Source organism: Sminthopsis crassicaudata, chromosome 5 (assembly GCF_048593235.1).
Source record: "Sminthopsis crassicaudata isolate SCR6 chromosome 5, ASM4859323v1, whole genome shotgun sequence".
Lineage (NCBI taxonomy): Eukaryota > Metazoa > Chordata > Mammalia > Dasyuromorphia > Dasyuridae > Sminthopsis > Sminthopsis crassicaudata.
Window position 1 is genome coordinate 172,420,248 of NC_133621.1, and position 17,821 is coordinate 172,438,068.

At 32.7% G+C, this 17,821-nt stretch overlaps 1 protein-coding gene across 2 annotated transcripts in view; it reads left to right on the plus strand.

Moving 5' to 3' along the window:
- Nucleotides 1–17,821, plus strand: part of ITPR2 (inositol 1,4,5-trisphosphate receptor type 2) — a 507,042-nt gene that overhangs the window by 290,530 nt on the left and 198,691 nt on the right. For both annotated transcript variants that reach the window (XM_074268787.1, XM_074268789.1), the window contains exons 36-37: nucleotides 477–619; nucleotides 2,033–2,141. In XM_074268787.1, the coding sequence (XP_074124888.1) occupies nucleotides 477–619; nucleotides 2,033–2,141 (252 nt within the window). The remainder of the gene's footprint in view (nucleotides 1–476; nucleotides 620–2,032; nucleotides 2,142–17,821) is intronic.

Consider the following 17,821-nt stretch of genomic DNA (forward strand, 5'->3'; position numbering starts at 1 on the left):
TATGTAACTATAAAATAAATGAATTCATATGAAGTAAAAAAATGTTTAGAATTTGAAAGGAACACTAAAAAGTCATAAAATGAAAGAGAAGTACTTTTAGACATTAAACTATATTATAAAGCAGTATTAATCACAACTGCAGTGTTTGGCACTGGTTAAAAAAATAGTAAAATAAATGCCAGGAACTGAATAGCTAATCAAGACTCAGAAACACTCAAATTTAGTAATCTACCGTTATAGAATATAGTTATTGTAATTTGTTCCAAGGGAGCTTATTATCTTCCTGGGGAAAGAAGACTTAAATTCTTAAAGTAATTTAGATGACAAAAGCCTGAATAAAATTATTGGGCATAGTGTGTAGTACTGACTGCTTTGGGGATGTTGGTGTGTGCCCATTATCTTTGTGTGTCCTACACCTTATAGAAAGGAAAGGAAATCTGAAGTTTCACCTACAATTCTTTTACTTCATTCCTTAGGATGTAGTAGGTTCTTTAGAGCAGCAGTTTAGTCCAATGATGCAGGCTGAATTCTCAGTGTTGGTTGATGTGCTATATAGCCCAGAACTTCTGTTTCCTGAGGGAAGTGATGCAAGAATAAGATGTGGTGCCTTCATGTCCAAGTAAGTGAAAGCATCTGGGATTTAGTTAAAAAAATTATTGTTAAAAAATTAAGTTTTGAGTATTATTATTTGGAAAATGTCCCCTGGTTTCTGTTTTTACTTTTTAATTCATACTAAGATTGAAAATGCATAACACGCTTTAAATTTTTTTCTTTGACAAAACTTCTGATTTATTGGTAGAAAGAAGCCCCCATGAAGAAATTCCTTCCACTTTTATAGTTTGACACTTACTCTTAAAGTCTTTTAGAATTTCATGGAGCATTGGGAGTTAAATGACTTGACCAAAGCAACAAAGTCAGTATGTGTCAGTCTTGAATTAATTTCAGGTCTCCATAACTTTGAGGCTGATTCTCTATCAACTATACCACACTGCTTTAACTCATACTCCCAAAATAGTAATAAAATGAGTGTAAAGCTAAATTGTGATGAAAGGTCAGGCAGAAATTTTTTTAAACTAAATTTTACTGGAATGTGCTTTATAAATGCATGTTCAGAAGTTGAATTGAATGTGCCAAGTGACTATCTTGATTGATTTCCAGTGTGATTCTATCATGTGGCCTTTAAAATTTTCTTTATTATGTGTTAATAATCTACTATCCATAGCTTTATTCATTTACTCATTTTATTATGAATTTTAGGATATTCTCATAAGTAGCTTCTATGCATTTTACCTTTTAATGATGAGGGAAGAAAAACAACTTAGAAAAATTTATACAAGACTTACTTTATGCAGAGCTATTTGATAGATACTTAGGTAGATAGAAAATTTATGTAAGATAGCTCCTGATCTCATGTTGCTTATATGGATGATAAATATAAGATGATGAAATGATAGCTACAATTCTCAACATTACATAGTAAATTCATGAGAGAGTTACAAAGCAAAGTACTATATACAGTCCTAGGGGTTAAAATGTTATGTCTCTGGATTGAATCACTTTCACTTATGGGTTGGAAAATTAACCTTGTTTTAGTACTATGACTTAAAGGTTTATATGTTCAAATCACTTTATTGCATTATGCATCAGTTTTTCTACCTATAAAATGGGAAGAATAATCCTCATAGGATCATCTTAAAGATTAATTTTATAATGACCAATTGTGAAATCAACATCCCATCACAAATACTAAAAATTACTATAGAAAGCTATTATTGTCGGGATTGAGGATGAGATATGAATTAATGGTAAAAATAATATGTTTCAGGGTTAAAAAAACAGTTTATTACTTAAATGTTGGAAAAGATTAAGTTATTTGGAGTTTGGTTTCATAGTTTTTAAAAACAGCTACCTGTTTGTTTTTTTTTCTGAGGTAGTAATATAACTATAGTTTATCCTTTGTTATTTTTATAAAGTTAGAGAAAATGTGGAGTCTAACTTGAAAGATTTATTATTATTTTATTTTATTTTTAAGGTTGATTAATCATACAAAGAAGCTCATGGAGAAAGAAGAAAAGCTCTGCATTAAAATTCTTCAGACACTACGAGAAATGTTAGAGAAGAAAGATAGCTTTGTGGAAGAGGTACCTATCTTCTTAGTGGTTAAAAATAAAGTGACTCTCAGAGGATAGTAATTGCTCAGTTATGCTAAACTATTAAAATTAGTTATATTACCTAATAACTAATATCTTTTTTCAGACCAGATATTTTGAGTAATAATATTTTTGTTATTTATAATTCAGTTGGTCCTACTCTGTTTTTAAATGTAAGGTTTGAATGACATATAACTCTTGTACATCATGATGTTTTGCATATTATAGATATTGCACATATATAAATGTGATCAGTTCTCTGATTCAGCATGTATGATATTTTGAAATCTATGAATAAATTAGATGCATTATTAGATTTTAACCTCAATTCTCAGGCTTTTGGGGAATTGTTCTTATTCAGTATTTATATTTTTGTATATTTTGATATTTTCTTTCAAATATATATTTTGATGATAGTTCAAAATACTATTTTGTAACAGAAGAATTTGATAATTGTAAGTTTAAAAATACTGAAGAAATATGTTGTAGTAGACATAAGGTAATCCTTGGAGTCAGAGAAACCTGCATTTGAGGCCTACCTCTGACACACATATGTAAGATCACAGATTAATGTCAACTTCTCTGTGCCCCAACCAGCTTTCTAAGAATAAAAATTACATATGATTTGCTGATCTGTTTCCATGGAAGAAAGGAATTTCAGTCCCAGAAATTCCCTAAACTGAAGAAATAACTTCTGGACCAGATTTCAAAATAAGTCAATGAGATAATCCAGCTACACCTGAATATCTGATCAGTCGATAAGAAGTTAATAAGCACCTACTAAATGCTGAGTACTATGCTCAGTACTGGGGGTACAATGAATGACTAAAGGTAGTCCCATGAACTCAAGGAGTTCATGGTCTAGGTCATGTTTCCTACTCTATTTCTCTATAAACTGTTGAAAAAGCCAAGCTTCCCTTACTCTAAGATGTCTCAGAGTGGAAGAATTATGTTAGGTAAATGAAGACTCTTTCTTTGCCATGGGAATCTGATAATCTCTCTATCTCTGTTTCTGTCTCTGTCTCTCTGTCTCTCTCTGTCTCTCTTTCTTTCTCTCTCCATATATATATATATATATATATATATATATATATATATATATATATATATCCAATACTAGAAACTCATTTGCTGGCTAACAATCTTGATAGAGTATATTCTTAGAATGTTGTGCTATTTCATTTTTGATTTTCTAATTCTAATTTCAATAATCTATAAATATCCAGATCTTTGCCTTCTTTTTACTATATCAGTCACCCAGTTAATGAACATAAGTATTTACTGTGTGCCAGGCTCTATACTAAGCAATGGGGATACAGAGAAAAGCAAAATAATGACCCTGCTCTCAAGGAACTCACAATATAATGGTGAGATTTAAAGACTCTTAGATTCTGTGTTAATAGCCAATAGTTCTTTCAGATAGTTTTTGAAATTTTTCTTCATATAAAGGGAAATTTTCTGAGATTACTGTTGAAAAGGTAGAGAGTTAGTGAATTGCATTTTATGGATTGTTCCTTGAGCACATTCCCATATTCCACTATGAGCTGCAGAACAAAAAAATAAAGAACCTATGCATTCAGTGTTCATCTGTGGATTTTGTACTCTTTGCTTTCTTGAGACTTTCAATGATATATTTCAGTGTTTTTTTCATATTCTATCTTTAGAAATTTTGTGTAATCCTTTTGTATTATTTCCTACATTTTGGTACTGCATTTTTTTTAATCTTGTATCCTTCTGGGAGACTTATGATCTTTATGTTATCTTTAGTACTCATATCTTCAAGATCAGTATCTTTTGCCTGTATAGTAAGCATTTTTTTTTTTTTTTTGCTGAGGCAATTGGGGTTAAGTTATTTGCCCAGGGTCACACAGCCTAGGTAGTATTAAGTGTCTCAGGCCAAATTTGAACTCAGGCCCTCTTGACTTCAGGACTGGTGCTCTATTCACTACACTTACTACCTAGATTCCCTGTTTGCATATTTTTGAATGTTATTAGTAGTAGTAGTAATAATTTTCTAGATTGTTCATTTCTGTGTATTTGCCTTCTCATTCTATCATTAATCTCTATTGTTTTTTAGATAAGACTTGCCATCAAAATTTTTCTATTTTACCTATTACGTTTGTTATGTGTGCCATAAATTCTGCTGTCACAATTATCACTTCTCTTTTAAATCACTTAGGAACAATGTGTTGCAGTTCCATGTTCTCCTAAAATTCTACAGAGTCCTCTGTTCCACTAAGTATTGGATCATTTTCTTTTGTTATTTTTAGATGCCTGAACTTAGTTTTTAGATCTGTAGGACAGATTTCCTTCTGTTAATATTTTGCCTACTTGTTTATCTGTTTATATTCAGTCATTGAATTTTCTTCTATCTCAGATTTTTGGTAATTTCTAGGATTTTTTTGTTTTTGCTTATTTTCCCCTATTTCATATGTTCTGAGTGTCTTTTCTGATGATATTTTCTTTGGGGTCTGAGTGTCAGAGTGATTCAGTCTTCTCTGACACTGGGCAATGCAGGATTTACCAGCCTAGATTTCTGTCACAAGTGATTTTTTTGGGGGGGGACAGAACTGGCTCCAATTGATTGCCTGAACTGTTTCCTTCAGGCTTAGTAAAATATCACATAACCCTTATACATGATGTTTGGTCCCTGTATGTCTGGTCCTATTCCTTCAGTACTTTAGTTTTCTGATTTAGCACTAGCAATTCAGTGGTCTGTCATACTGGAGTTATGGGCTTGATTTTTGAGGTTGGGGTGTTTCAGGCTTTGCAATGGGATTGATAAAGTGTGCAATTGAACTCTATTTCAAGCTTAGATGTTTTTGCTCCCTTTCTTCTCTTCCTTGATTCTCCTATAGAAAGATTTTTCATCACAGAACACTTTCTCCTCAAATTATATTATATTTATTCATGTCTTTAAATGTCATCTCTCCTAAGAAGAATATAATCTCCTTGAGGGTAATATTTACTCTTTGTTTTGGAACCCTAGTTTGGTGTCTTATACATAGAAAATGCTAACCAAATACTTGTTGAATTAATGAATGAAAAAAATCTCTAGATGGACCTGCTAAAGTACTATATTTTTGTTGTCAAAATCATCCTGATAAATTGAGAGCGGCTCATGTTGTGATTTGACTACATTTAAGAATAATTAAATTCCACAATAACCCATATGTCAACTTATAGATGGGTCATGATATGCAATTAATGGAAGAATAATCCAAAAACTTCTTGATTCTTGAACTTAAAAATATTTTTTTTCTTCAAGTGATTCATTTACCTGATGTGAAAATCAATTTTGTGGATTTTATCTTTTAAAGTTTAGATTCTGTAGAAACCAAGACTGGGTAAATATATTTGAACCAGCAGATATTATTATTTGATATATTGGGAGGGGTATAATTCATAGAACTACAGATAGAAATTAATATGTAATTTCCATTCCCCTGGATTGGTTAGGAGATTTTACCAGAGACCTTGACCATTTTCCTATATGGACAATAGTAGGTTTGAGATAAATATGAATTCAGATCTTAAGGATATACTTACTGATATAATAACTAGAGAATTCTGGAAGGATCAAGTAAGATTAATTAGCAGCTAAAATGTCTTTCAGAATAATTACTTGTGATTCTAAAGCATACATGTAATATTTGGCTTAGATAAGTAAAGAGAGTACTTCTCATTTCTGGGGGTATCATCATCATCAAGGAGAATTTATTAAGCACTGGAACAAAAACAACAACTTAATTCTAATTGGGGAGACAAAAATATGAATAATAATATGAATAATATCAGATAATATATATAGAATAGATGGAAGATCAGCTTAGAGAGGGATGTTCTAAAATTTGGGAGAATTGAATAAAGCTTCCTACAGAAATTGGTATTTTATTTGAGTCTTGAAGGAAACCAGGTAAGATTCTAAGCCTTCCAGGCATGGGAGTCAGCTAACAGAAAAAGTATAGAAGATAAGAGTTTTGTGTTCGAGGAACAACAGTAGACTGATGTGATTGTATTGTAGAATGTACTGAGGGAAATAAAGTGAAAGTAAAGGTAGGAAAGGGACATATGGGAGAAATACTGTGAAGGTTGAAATGACAAGATTGGGTAACTGATAGGATATATGGGGGAGTTGAAAATGACACTGAAGTTGTGAACCTGGATAAATGAAGAATATAATCACAATAGTAATAGGGAAATTTAGAAGATGGTAGGGTATGGAGAAAAGATAAAAGTTCTATTTTAGGCATATTGAGTTTGAGAAGCCTAGGGAACATCCATTTCAAAATGTCCAATAAGCACTAGGATTAGGTGATGTGATTCTATATCTAGTAGAGAGACTAATGGTGGATATAGAGATCTGGGAATCATCTACAAAAAGACAATAATTAAGCCCATAAGAATCAATGAGCTCACCAAGAGAGATTGAATAGAAATAAATGAAAAGTTTCATGACTTAGAACAGTGCCTTGGGGGATATCTACGGTTAGTAAGTTTAATATGGAAAAAGTCTATTAAAAGAATGGGAATGACTTATCATATAATTAGAAAAAAACTGAGAGAAAAGTGTCATAAAAACCCAGAGATGCAGAGATGATCAATACTGTCAAATAGTAGCCAGCTCTAGACTTAACCTTGAGAGTGAGAATTTTTCCTGTTGTTCAGTTGTTTCAGTCATGACTTTTTGTAACTCCATTTGGGGTTTTCTGGGCAAAGATCCTGAAGTGGTTTGCCATTTCGTTCTCCACCTCATTTTACAGATGAGAAAACTGAGGCAGGCAAAGTAAATAACTTGCCCAAGATAACATAGCTAGGAAATGAGTGAAACTGGATTTGAATTCAGAAAGGTGAGTCTTCTTGATTGCAGACCTAGTACTGTATCTACTGTGTTACTAAGCTGTCAATAGTCAGAATACTCATTCAAATCCTTGATCTAAATTTACTATTTAATAATTTCACTATCTTGGGTTTCATTTTAAATACTTTTAAAATAGAATTGTTTAACCAGATAATTGGTAATATCCATTCTAGATGTAATCTTAAGTCTTGCTATATGACCTTTAGGCAGATTGATTTACCAGTGAGAAAAGAATGTGTCTCAAGTAAGACTACAGCAAGGAAAGAAAGATAAACTTCGTGAATTACTCAGAGACTTGGCTTTCATGAATGATCTGTGTGTCTGTGTGTTCATCTGGTGTGTTGATCCACTAGGAAGGTATTCAAGAAAGAGAGTAAAAAAATGAGAAATTATGGTATGTCTATTTCTTCTTCCCACAGGCATTTCACTCTGTGGCTGTGTATAGTACATAGCCTTCCCATCCTTCAGGATTGTGATTGATTCAATGAAATTACAATTCTATGGTTATATGATGATCCAGGTATAGCTTAGCCTGTGAAACCAACAAGAGGAACTGAGAGTACACCTTTCTCTTCAGGAGTATATTTGAGAGTCTCAGAAATAACAGTCAAATCAACAGCTTCTTTTATAAATTCTCAGTATGCCAGGTGAATCACATAAACAGAAGATATTTTTCCACTGTTGAATTTTTATTTTGATTGTTAAACATTTAATAAATCTTTATTGCCATTATCAGTTGTTTCTTCATATATTATTATTTTCAGGTCTTAGTTTGTTTAAAAAAACACATCCATTTTTAATTTTATGTAGATTACTCCATCCTTAGTACTTAATTATCTTTTGTTTATTAAGAATCATAAATTATATAATTCATAAGAGTTATGGATTACATATATTTATTAGGAAAAGAGCAAGAAAAATATATGTTTTGTAAAAAAGAACAGCATGGATAGTTAGGTGAAACAATTATGTTGCAATTTAATCATAATTCAGATACATCAAAGAACTCTTGACTAATATCAGATAAATGGAGCAATGTTTATTGGATCTGTGCCCTTTAAAAAACTGAGCCCTGAAACAAAAAATCTAAATAACTTACATTTGTTCTTTAGATTCTAGATGATGATTTGCCAGAGGGCATATATTTTTCATTGTGTCATAATTTCGTGTCCAATTACATTATTATGCATGAAATTTTAGGCTTTATGCCATCTACTTCCTACATATGCTTATGTTAGACTATGCATACTCTTTGCAATCATAGCTGAATTTATTGCTTCTAAAAATACCTGACAATTGGGAGACATTAATGAAAAATCATCTCCATTAAAAATGATCAAACAAAACATTTTGAATTTTGTTAAGTACCTTGGGATTTGTTTCAAAAAGACATTTGAAGTGAGGGTAACATAAGAAACTTTGTTTAAAGGCAAGTACATATGGTACTGTGAATAGAACACTGAGCTTGGAGGCAGGAGGAACTGAGTTCATAGTTAACCTTAACTCTGTGATTCTGGGCAATTCACTTAATTTCTTGTTGTTTCAGTTTCCTCACAATATACATGAATAATAAATAGAACCTCTCTCCTACATTGTCATTCTCAAAATGGATGATATTTGATGCTTTGAAAATTTATCTAATTTTTCTCAATTACATATAAAAGCAATTAATTTTTTTTAAATTTGAGTTTCAAATTCTCTCTCTTCACCTGTTTACTCTTACTGAGAAGGCAGGCTGATATGTTATATATGTATTGTAATGCAAAACATATTTCCATAATTTGCTGTTATGAAAGAAATCATAGACCAAAAAAGAAAACCGTGAAAAACAAAAATTAAAGAATTGTGCTTTGATCTGTATTTATATTCCATCAATTCTTTCTTTGGAGATGAATACCATTTTTCATCATAAGTTCTTTGAAATTGTCTTGAATAATTTTATTGTTGAATAACCAAATCATTCACAATTGATCATTGTACAATATTGCTGTTATTATGTACAAAGTTCTGGTTCTGATCACTTCACTTTTTACCAGCTTATGTACATCTTTCCAGGTTTTTCTGAGAGCATCCTGCTCATCATTTCTTATAATATGCTATTCTATTACAATAATTTACCACAACTTGTTCAGCCATTCCCCCAGTGGATGGGCATCCTTCACTTTCAAATTTTTGACCACCACAAAAAGAACTGCTTACAACAGGTATAAAATATTCATAATATTTTTGTTTGTATAGGTTCTTTTCCTTCTTGGGTTTTTTTTTTTTTTAATCTCTGTGATACAGACCTAGTAGTGGTATTGCTGGGGCAAAAGTTATATATGCATGATTTTATAACTCTTTAAGCATAATTCCAAATTGTTCTATAGAATGGTTGAATCAATTTACTACTCTACTAACAGTGCATTAATATCTGAATTTTTCCATATCACCTCCAAAAGTTGTCTTTTTTTCCTATCATATCAGTCAATCTGATAGATATGAGATGGTACCTTATAGTTCTTTTAATTTGCATTTCTCTAATTAATAGTGATTTGGAACATATTTTTATATGATTATTGATAGTTTGATTACTTCATCTGAAAATTGCCTGCTCATATCCTTTGACCATTATTGATGTGGGATTGATTGATATTATTGATTTGGGCATGACTTGTATTCTTACAAATTTGACTCCATTCTTTATATATTTGAGAAATAAGGCCTTTAACAGAGAAACTTGTAAACATCTTTTCACAGTTATAATTACTGTTATTTTCCTTCATCCCATTTTCTACCTGTTTATTCTACAATCTCACCTTTTACTCTGTCCATCCTCAAAAATGTGTTGCTTCTGATTGCCTTCTCTCCCAATTTATCTTTCCTCTTATGATCCCACCCCCACCCCCTTCCCTCATCTTGTTTTCCTCATGCTTTCCTGGAGGGTAAGATAGATTTCTATGCCTTACTTAATGTACATGTCATTTCCTCTTTGAGCTAATTCTGAGGAGAGTTAAGGTTCAAGCCCTCTCCCCCCCACCTCCCCCATCTTTCCTTCCTCTGTAAAAACTTTCAAGTACCTTGTTTTGTGTGAGATAATTATCCTATTTTCCCTTTCTTCCAGTGCTTTTCTTTCTCACCTCTTAATTTTATTACTTTTTAGATATCTCAGCATTTTCATCTTCCATCCATGTCCTTTGCTTATGTATACTTCTTTTAATTGCCTTAATAATTATAAAATTCTTGGGAGTTACAAATGTCACCTTTCAATGTGGAAATATAAACAATTTACCTTATTGAGTGCCTCTTTTCTGTTTCCTTTTTTGTGTTTCTCTTGAGTTTTGTATTTTAAAGTCATCTTTTCTATTCAGCTCTGGTCTTTTCATCTGGAATGCTTGAAAATCATCTTTTTACCTTGAACATCTATTTTTCCTCTGAAGGATTATGCTCAGTTTTGTTGGGTAGGTGATTCATGGTTATAATCCTACCTTTTTTGCTTTCTAGAATATCATACTGCAAGTTCTCTAATCCTTTTATGTAAAAGCTGTTATATCCTGCATTATCCTGACTGTGACTCCACAATATTTTAATAATTTTCCTGGCTGTTTACAATATTTTCTCCTTGATGTGGGAGTTCTGTAATATTTCTACATAATGTTCCTGGAAGTTTTCATTTTGGGCTCTCTTTCAGGAAATGATCAGTAGATTCTTTCAATTTCCATTTCACTTCCTGGTTCGGGAATACCAGGACAGTTTTCCTTGATAATTACTTGAAGACAATGTCTACTTTCTTTTTTTTGATATGGCTTTTAGGCAGTTTAATAATTTTTTTTCATCGAATTAAATACAAAATAAGAAGAAAAAAAAGAAAAGGAAAAGAAAGTTAGAAAAGGAAAACAAAACTAAATATTTTCATGTGCCCAGCAGGACATCAGAGAGGATTCAAAATATATAACAATAAATTTCCATTTCAAGAAAGCATATATAATCATAGAAGAACTTACATTCATGAATGTCCATCTTTTTTTTTTTTTTGCTTCATTGTAGGTTATTCTTTTGTTCTCTGCTGTGCACTTTTTACTTTATTCTTTTTTTCTCCTTTCAATCTCTCACCTCTCCCAAGCCACAGTTAAGCACAGATATATTTAAATATATGTGTTTATAACACATGTATTTATATGTGTGTGTATATATATACACACACATATATAGTTACACCAAGTCATGCATCCACATATATACATATTTCTTCATATACACATATCATATGTACTCACACATAAATATATATGTACACAGTTACATGTAAACATGCATCTAAAATATTATTAATATGGCTGACATATGTAAATTTTGCTCTTGATTGAATCTTTAAATTTGATTTTGTTTAAGATCAATGATTACTAGCCCTACTTAAAAAAAAAAAATCTATTCCTGATACTTGTAGTGTTTATGTATATCTTTTATTTCCTATCCTTGCTAATTCTTCTACTTTAATTCTGCTCCTTAACTTGTTTAGTTATTACTTTTATTTTTTTCTGAGTCATTTGGGGTTAAGTGACTTGCCCAGGGTCACATAGCTAGGAAGTGTTAAGTGTCTGATTCCAGATTTGAACTCAGATCCTCCTGACTTCTGGACTGGTGTTTAGTTATTATTTAACTTCCTCCCACTCTTATCTTCTTACCCCACCTTTTTTTTCCTTCTTCATCCAGTTGCCATTAATCTACACACTTTATCCCACTCCTGTTAATCTAAATACCTTTCTGTACCTCAACTAATTCTATGCCACCTTTCTACCCACTTTATCCCTTTGCAATTAATGTAAACACCTTATCCCACTACCATAATTCTACATACCCTTCTACCACTTTATCCTTTATCCTTTGCCCATTAATCTACACATCTTGTCCTACTGCCATACATCTTCACATTCTTCTATTATCCTATTCCTTCTCCCCTTATTTATATATTTTGGAGGATATTGTACTCTTCATGGTATATATGTAGGATTGCCTATTTAACCCATTCCTGATGTGAGTTGGTTTTCAAACTATTAGCTCTTCTCTCTCTAATGCCTCTGTGTCTATTCTTCCTCTGTACCTTGTTTGTATAACATAAGTTACTATTTTTACCTTTTTCCTAGACAGTTTTGCTTTCTAATGTGAGATCATCTTCAACTCTGCCCCAATCTTTCTTTTGAGCTACCCAATTACTGGTGTCAATCTTAAACATTTGTTATGCATTTCCTTGTAAAAACCATAAGCAATTTGTCCATGTTAAGTTTCTTGAAATTAATCTTTGATATTGGCTCTTATATGTTAAAATTTTTATTAAGTTCAGGTTTGGTTGAAAGAAAATCTTGAAAATCTACAGGTTTGTTCAGTGTCCATGTTTTTCATTCAATATTATGGATAATTTTGCTGGATATGATATTTTTGACTGCAGGCCAAATTCTTTGATTGCCAGTATATATGATTCTAGGACCTGCAGTCTTTTATTGTGGTTGTTCATAAATCCTGTACAATTCTAATTGTAGTTCTAGCATATTTGAATTGCTTGCAATTTTGTTTGTTGCAAAATTTTCTTTTTAATCAGGGGACATTGAAATTTTGCAATAATATTCTCATGTGTTTTTCACAAAAAATCTAAGGTAATGATTGATGGATTTTTTTCTTCTACTTTCCTTTCATGTTCTATCTCTCTAGGACAGTTTACTTGGATTATTTCTTGCACTATTTTGTCAAGGTTCTTTTTTTTTTTTTTTTGGTCCAAGCTTCCAGGTAGTCCAATTATCGTTATATTTTCTCTTCTTATTCTGTTCTCCAGATCTGTTGTTTTCTTATAAGCTGTTCACCTTCTTTTCTATTTTTTTTTAATTCTTTATATTTTATTTTTTTATTTCTTGGTCTCTTATAGTTTTAGAAGCTTCCCCTTGCTCAATTCTAATTTTCAAAGAATTATTTTTTTTCTTTAAGACTCTATCTCCTTTTCTATTTGGTTAATTTTTTTCATAACCTTTTTGTTTTATTTGGATGATTTTTATTTTTTCCTCAACCTCTGTCATTTGATTTTTAAAATCTTTTCTGGGCAGGGAGCCATTTAACTTTACTCTTTGGTGTAGAACAGGCTTTTTTAACTTCACTGTCCTTCTCTGAAGATGAACCCCAGTCTTCCTTATTCTCATAGTAAGTTTCTATGATTGGGTTCTTTCTTCTTTGATACTTTTTTTTTTAAATGATAATTTTTTTTTTCCTAAGGCAATTGGGGTTAAGTGACTTGCCCAGAGTCACACAGTTAGGAAGTGTTAAGTGTCTGAAATCATATTTGAACTCAGGTTCTCCTGACTTCAGGGCTGGTACTCTATCCATTGCACCACCTAGCTGCCCCTTAAATGAGAAATGTTCTATTTTTATTTTTATTATAGCTTTTTATTTACAAGATATATGCATGGGGTAATTTTTCAGCATTGATAGTTGCAAAACCTTTTGTTTCAATTTTTCCCCTTTTTCCCCCCACACTCTCCCCCAGATGGCAGGTAGACCAATACATGTTAAATATGTTAAAGTACATGTTAAATATAATATATGTATACATGTCCATACAGTTATTTTGCTGCACAAGAAGAGTCGGACTTTGAAATAGTGTACAATTAACCTGTGAAGAAAATAAAAAATGCAAGTGGACAAAAATAGAGGGATTGGGAATTCTATGTAGTGGTTCACACTCATTTCCCTGAGTTCTTTTGCTGGGAGTAGCTGGTTTAATTCATTACTGTTCTATTGGAACTGATTTGTTTCATCTCATTGTTGAAGAGGGCCATGTCCATCAGAATTGATCATCATATGGTATTTTTGTTGACGTATACAATGATCTCCTGGTCCTGCTCATTTCACTCAGCATCAGTTCCTGTAAGTCTCTCCAGGTCTTTCTGAAATCATCCTGTTGGTCATTTCTTACAGAACAATAATATTCCATAATATTCATGTACCACAATTTGGCCACCACAAAGAGGGCTGCCACAAACATTCTTGCACATACAAGATATATAATGATCAGTTCTGATGGATGCAACTCTTTTCAAAAATGAGATGATTCGGGTTAGTTCCTGTTAAAGGGACAGGTCAATTCTCTGAGAGCCTCCAAAGCTGTGAATCATAACATCTGAAGGAGTTATAGGGCAACCTTTGCTGACACAGGTGTTGCAGACTGGGAATGAGATAAATTGGAGGCAGAAGGAAGAGAAGAGAGGTCAGACAACACAATGGCCTCTCCATCAGTGAGGTCAGAGAACAGCAACTGCTTCTCAGTCTCCTTGTATCATCCTCTCACAAGAGGAGATCCATTCTGCAGGTCTGGGTTGGATCTCCAGCTTCCACTGTCAGGTCGCTCTCGTGTATTTTAACAATTCCTGGTAGCACAAGTTCCAATGGTCTTGTGATGAAGAGAGCCATCTGAACCCAGAGAGAGGAGTGTGGGAACTGAATGAGGATCACTACATAGTATTTTCACTCCTGTTGTTATTTGCTTGCATTTTGTTTTCTTTCTCATTTTTTTCCTTTTTGATTTGATTTTTCTTATGCAGCATGATAATTGTGGAAATATGTATAGAAGAATTACACATGTTTAACATATATTGGATTACTTGCCATCTAGGGGAAGGCGTGAAAGGATAGGAGGGTAAAAAATTAGAGCACAAGGTTTTTCAAGGGTGAAGGTTGAAAATTATTTATGTATATGTTTTGACAATAAAAAGATTTAATAATAATAAAAAAGAAATTATTTTCTTCAGTCAGCGTTTGTACCCCTTTTCTACTTGGCTAATTCTACTTTTTAAAGACCTATTTTCTTCAGTGAATTTTTGTACCTTTCTTTCCTTATTTGGCCAATTCTGCTTTATAAGGCATTCCTATTTTTATTGCATTTTTGTTCTTTTTTTTTTTTTTTTTTTTGGTACCTCCTTCTCCAGGGTATTGACTTCTCCCCCCCCCCATTATTTTCTTGCATCCCTCTTATTTCTCTTCTCAATTTTTCCTCTACCTTTCTTATTTGATTTTAAAAATTCTTTTTCAGTTTTTCCAGGAATTGGGTCTTCTTCATTTCAAGGGTGTTCTCTGTCTCTCTCCAATGGACAAGGTGAATACGGCTCATTGGCACCCATCTGATTCCTTCTCCATCTGTGGAGATACAAGCAAACCCTCTCCCCCAAGCAGTTAACCTATCTGGTCCTTTCCATTTACCACTTTCTGGGTCTTTCCACATCACCTGGTGATTATCTAAAGACAGTGGAGCTGCTTGCACTGGACACTGCCCTTCCGGTGGGTTATAAAACCTGTCTGCTGGAGCCAGTGCATCTTTGTCAAAAATTTAAAAATTAATGGTATAGAGAACTAAATTTAGAAGTTCTCTAGGGTTACTCGTGGCTCCCCCTTTCTTTTGTTTTTGGAGGAGTGTCTTAATATCTCTGTTTCTTCTCTCTACTATTCCCTGCCCTTGAGGATTAAAGGGTATGCCTGTGGTATGTAAAATCTTATACTGTGCACAAAAGTGTGTAAAATGTTTAGACGTATATGCCGGTCCATTGTCTGTTTTTATTGCTTGTGGCACACCCATAATTGCAAATGCTTGTATAAGGAATTCAGTGATCACTCAGGCTGTCTCTTTTGCTGCTGGCATTGCAAATGTGAATCCTGAAAAGGTGTCTACCACGACATGGATAAAAGATGACCAAAAGAATTATAATGGGTCACATCCATTTGCCAAATTTCATTAGGTCTCAAACCATGAGGGTTCTTCCCTGGAGGGAGTGCAGGAGCATGGAAAGGAAGGCAAGCTGTACAGGCTTTTACTATGCTTCTAGTTTCTTCTTTTGTTATTCCAAATTGTAAATGTAAAGCTCGGGCAGCCTGATGATATTTAGAATGAGATTCTTGTGCTTCTTGAAATAAAGGAGTACTGGCCAACATGGTTAGAAGGCTATCTGCCTTTGAAGTACCATCAAAAATAGGACCTGGAAGTCCACTATGGGAGTGAACAAGCAAAATATAAATCTTACCTGGATGCTTTCTCATTCGCTCTTGAAGTTCCTTAAAGAGCTGATATATATTGGAGGATACAAATTTTATTTGGGCTGTGGCAATTCTTTGTACCACACCTACTGAATAGGCCGAATCAGATATTATATTTATGTCTCCTGGATAATAAGCAAGAGCTAGAATGATTGCATACAATTCATTCTGCTGAGTGGACTAAAAAGGATTTCTGATTACTCTCTTTATAGTTAAGTCATGAAAATATATCGCGCAAATATTATGTTTGACTGCATCTGTAAAGATAGTTGGTCCTTTAAGAGGAACTTTAGAAACCTTTTCTTCAAGAATCCATCGCCAATTATGTAATAGTCTGGTTATCTTTAATGGAGACCCACATGTAAAATTTGGAGCCATAGCTAATAAGATTTGCCACTCTGGGATGGTTTCACAGCACACATTAACTTGTGCATTAGTATAAAAGGTGTATATCTTGTCAGGTCTTATCCCAGATAATTGTACTGCTCGTTTAATGTTAAATAAGTAGATTCATTTAGGTAGTATTGTCATTTTTATTATATTTGCTCAGCCTACCCATGAGCAGTTGATATTTTTCTAGCTTATTAGATCTGATTTTATTTGTGTCAAAAGTGTTTTGTAGTTGTATTCATATAGTTCCTGACTTTGCAAAGTAACTCCTGATAATTGCTCTAATTTCCTCTTCATTGGTGTATAGGTCTCCCTTTTCATTTTTGAGAATAACAATTTGATTTTACTCTTTCCTTTTTCTAATAAAATTAACTAAAGTTTTATCTATTTTATTAGTTTTTTCATAAAATCAACTCTTGGTTTTATTATTGATTCAATAGTTTTCTTAAGTTTCAATTTTATTGATCTCTCCTTTTATTTTTAGAATTTCAAGTTTGGTATTTGATTGGGGGTTTTAAATTTGTTCTTTTTCTAGCTTTTTTAGTTGTAAGCCCAATTTATTGATCTTCTCTTTCTTTATTTTATTCAAGTATGCCTTATTACCACTTTGGCTGCATCCCACACATTTTGGTATGTTGTCTCATTACTGTCATAGTCTTGGATGAAATTATAGATTGTGTCTTTGATTTTCTGTTTCACTCATTCATTCTCTAGGATAAGATTATTTAGTTTCCAATTTCTTTTTGGTCTATTTTCCACTGGCCCTTTATTGAATGTAATTTTTATTTCATCATGATCTGAAAAAATGCATTTACTATTTTTGCCTTTCTACATTTTATTTTAAGGGATTTATGTCCTAATATATGGTCAGTTTTTGAACTGCTATCTAGTTCTGAGAGAGCAAGGTTGAGATCTCCCACTATTTTTTTTTTCCCTGAGGCTGGGGTTAAGTGACTTGCCCAGGGTCACACAACTAGGAAGTGTTAAGTGTCTGAGACCAGATTTGAACTTGGGTCCTCCTGAATTCAAGGCTGGTGGCATTGCGCCACCTAGCTGCCCCGAGATCTCCCACTATTATAGTTTTGTGGTCTATTTTTTCTTGAACTCTCTTAACTTCTTCTTTAGGAATTTAGATGCTATACCACTTGGTGCATTTATGTTTAATATTGATATTGCTTCATTATCTAGCAAGATATGGTTTCCTTCCTTATCTCTTTTAATTAGATTAATTTTTACTTTTGCTTGATCTGAAATCAGGATGGCTACTCCTGCTTTTTTTTTTTTTTTTTTTTTTTACTTCATTTGAAGCATAAGAGATTCTGCTCCACCTTTTTACTTTTACTCTGTATTTATCCCTCTGTTTTAAATGTGGTCC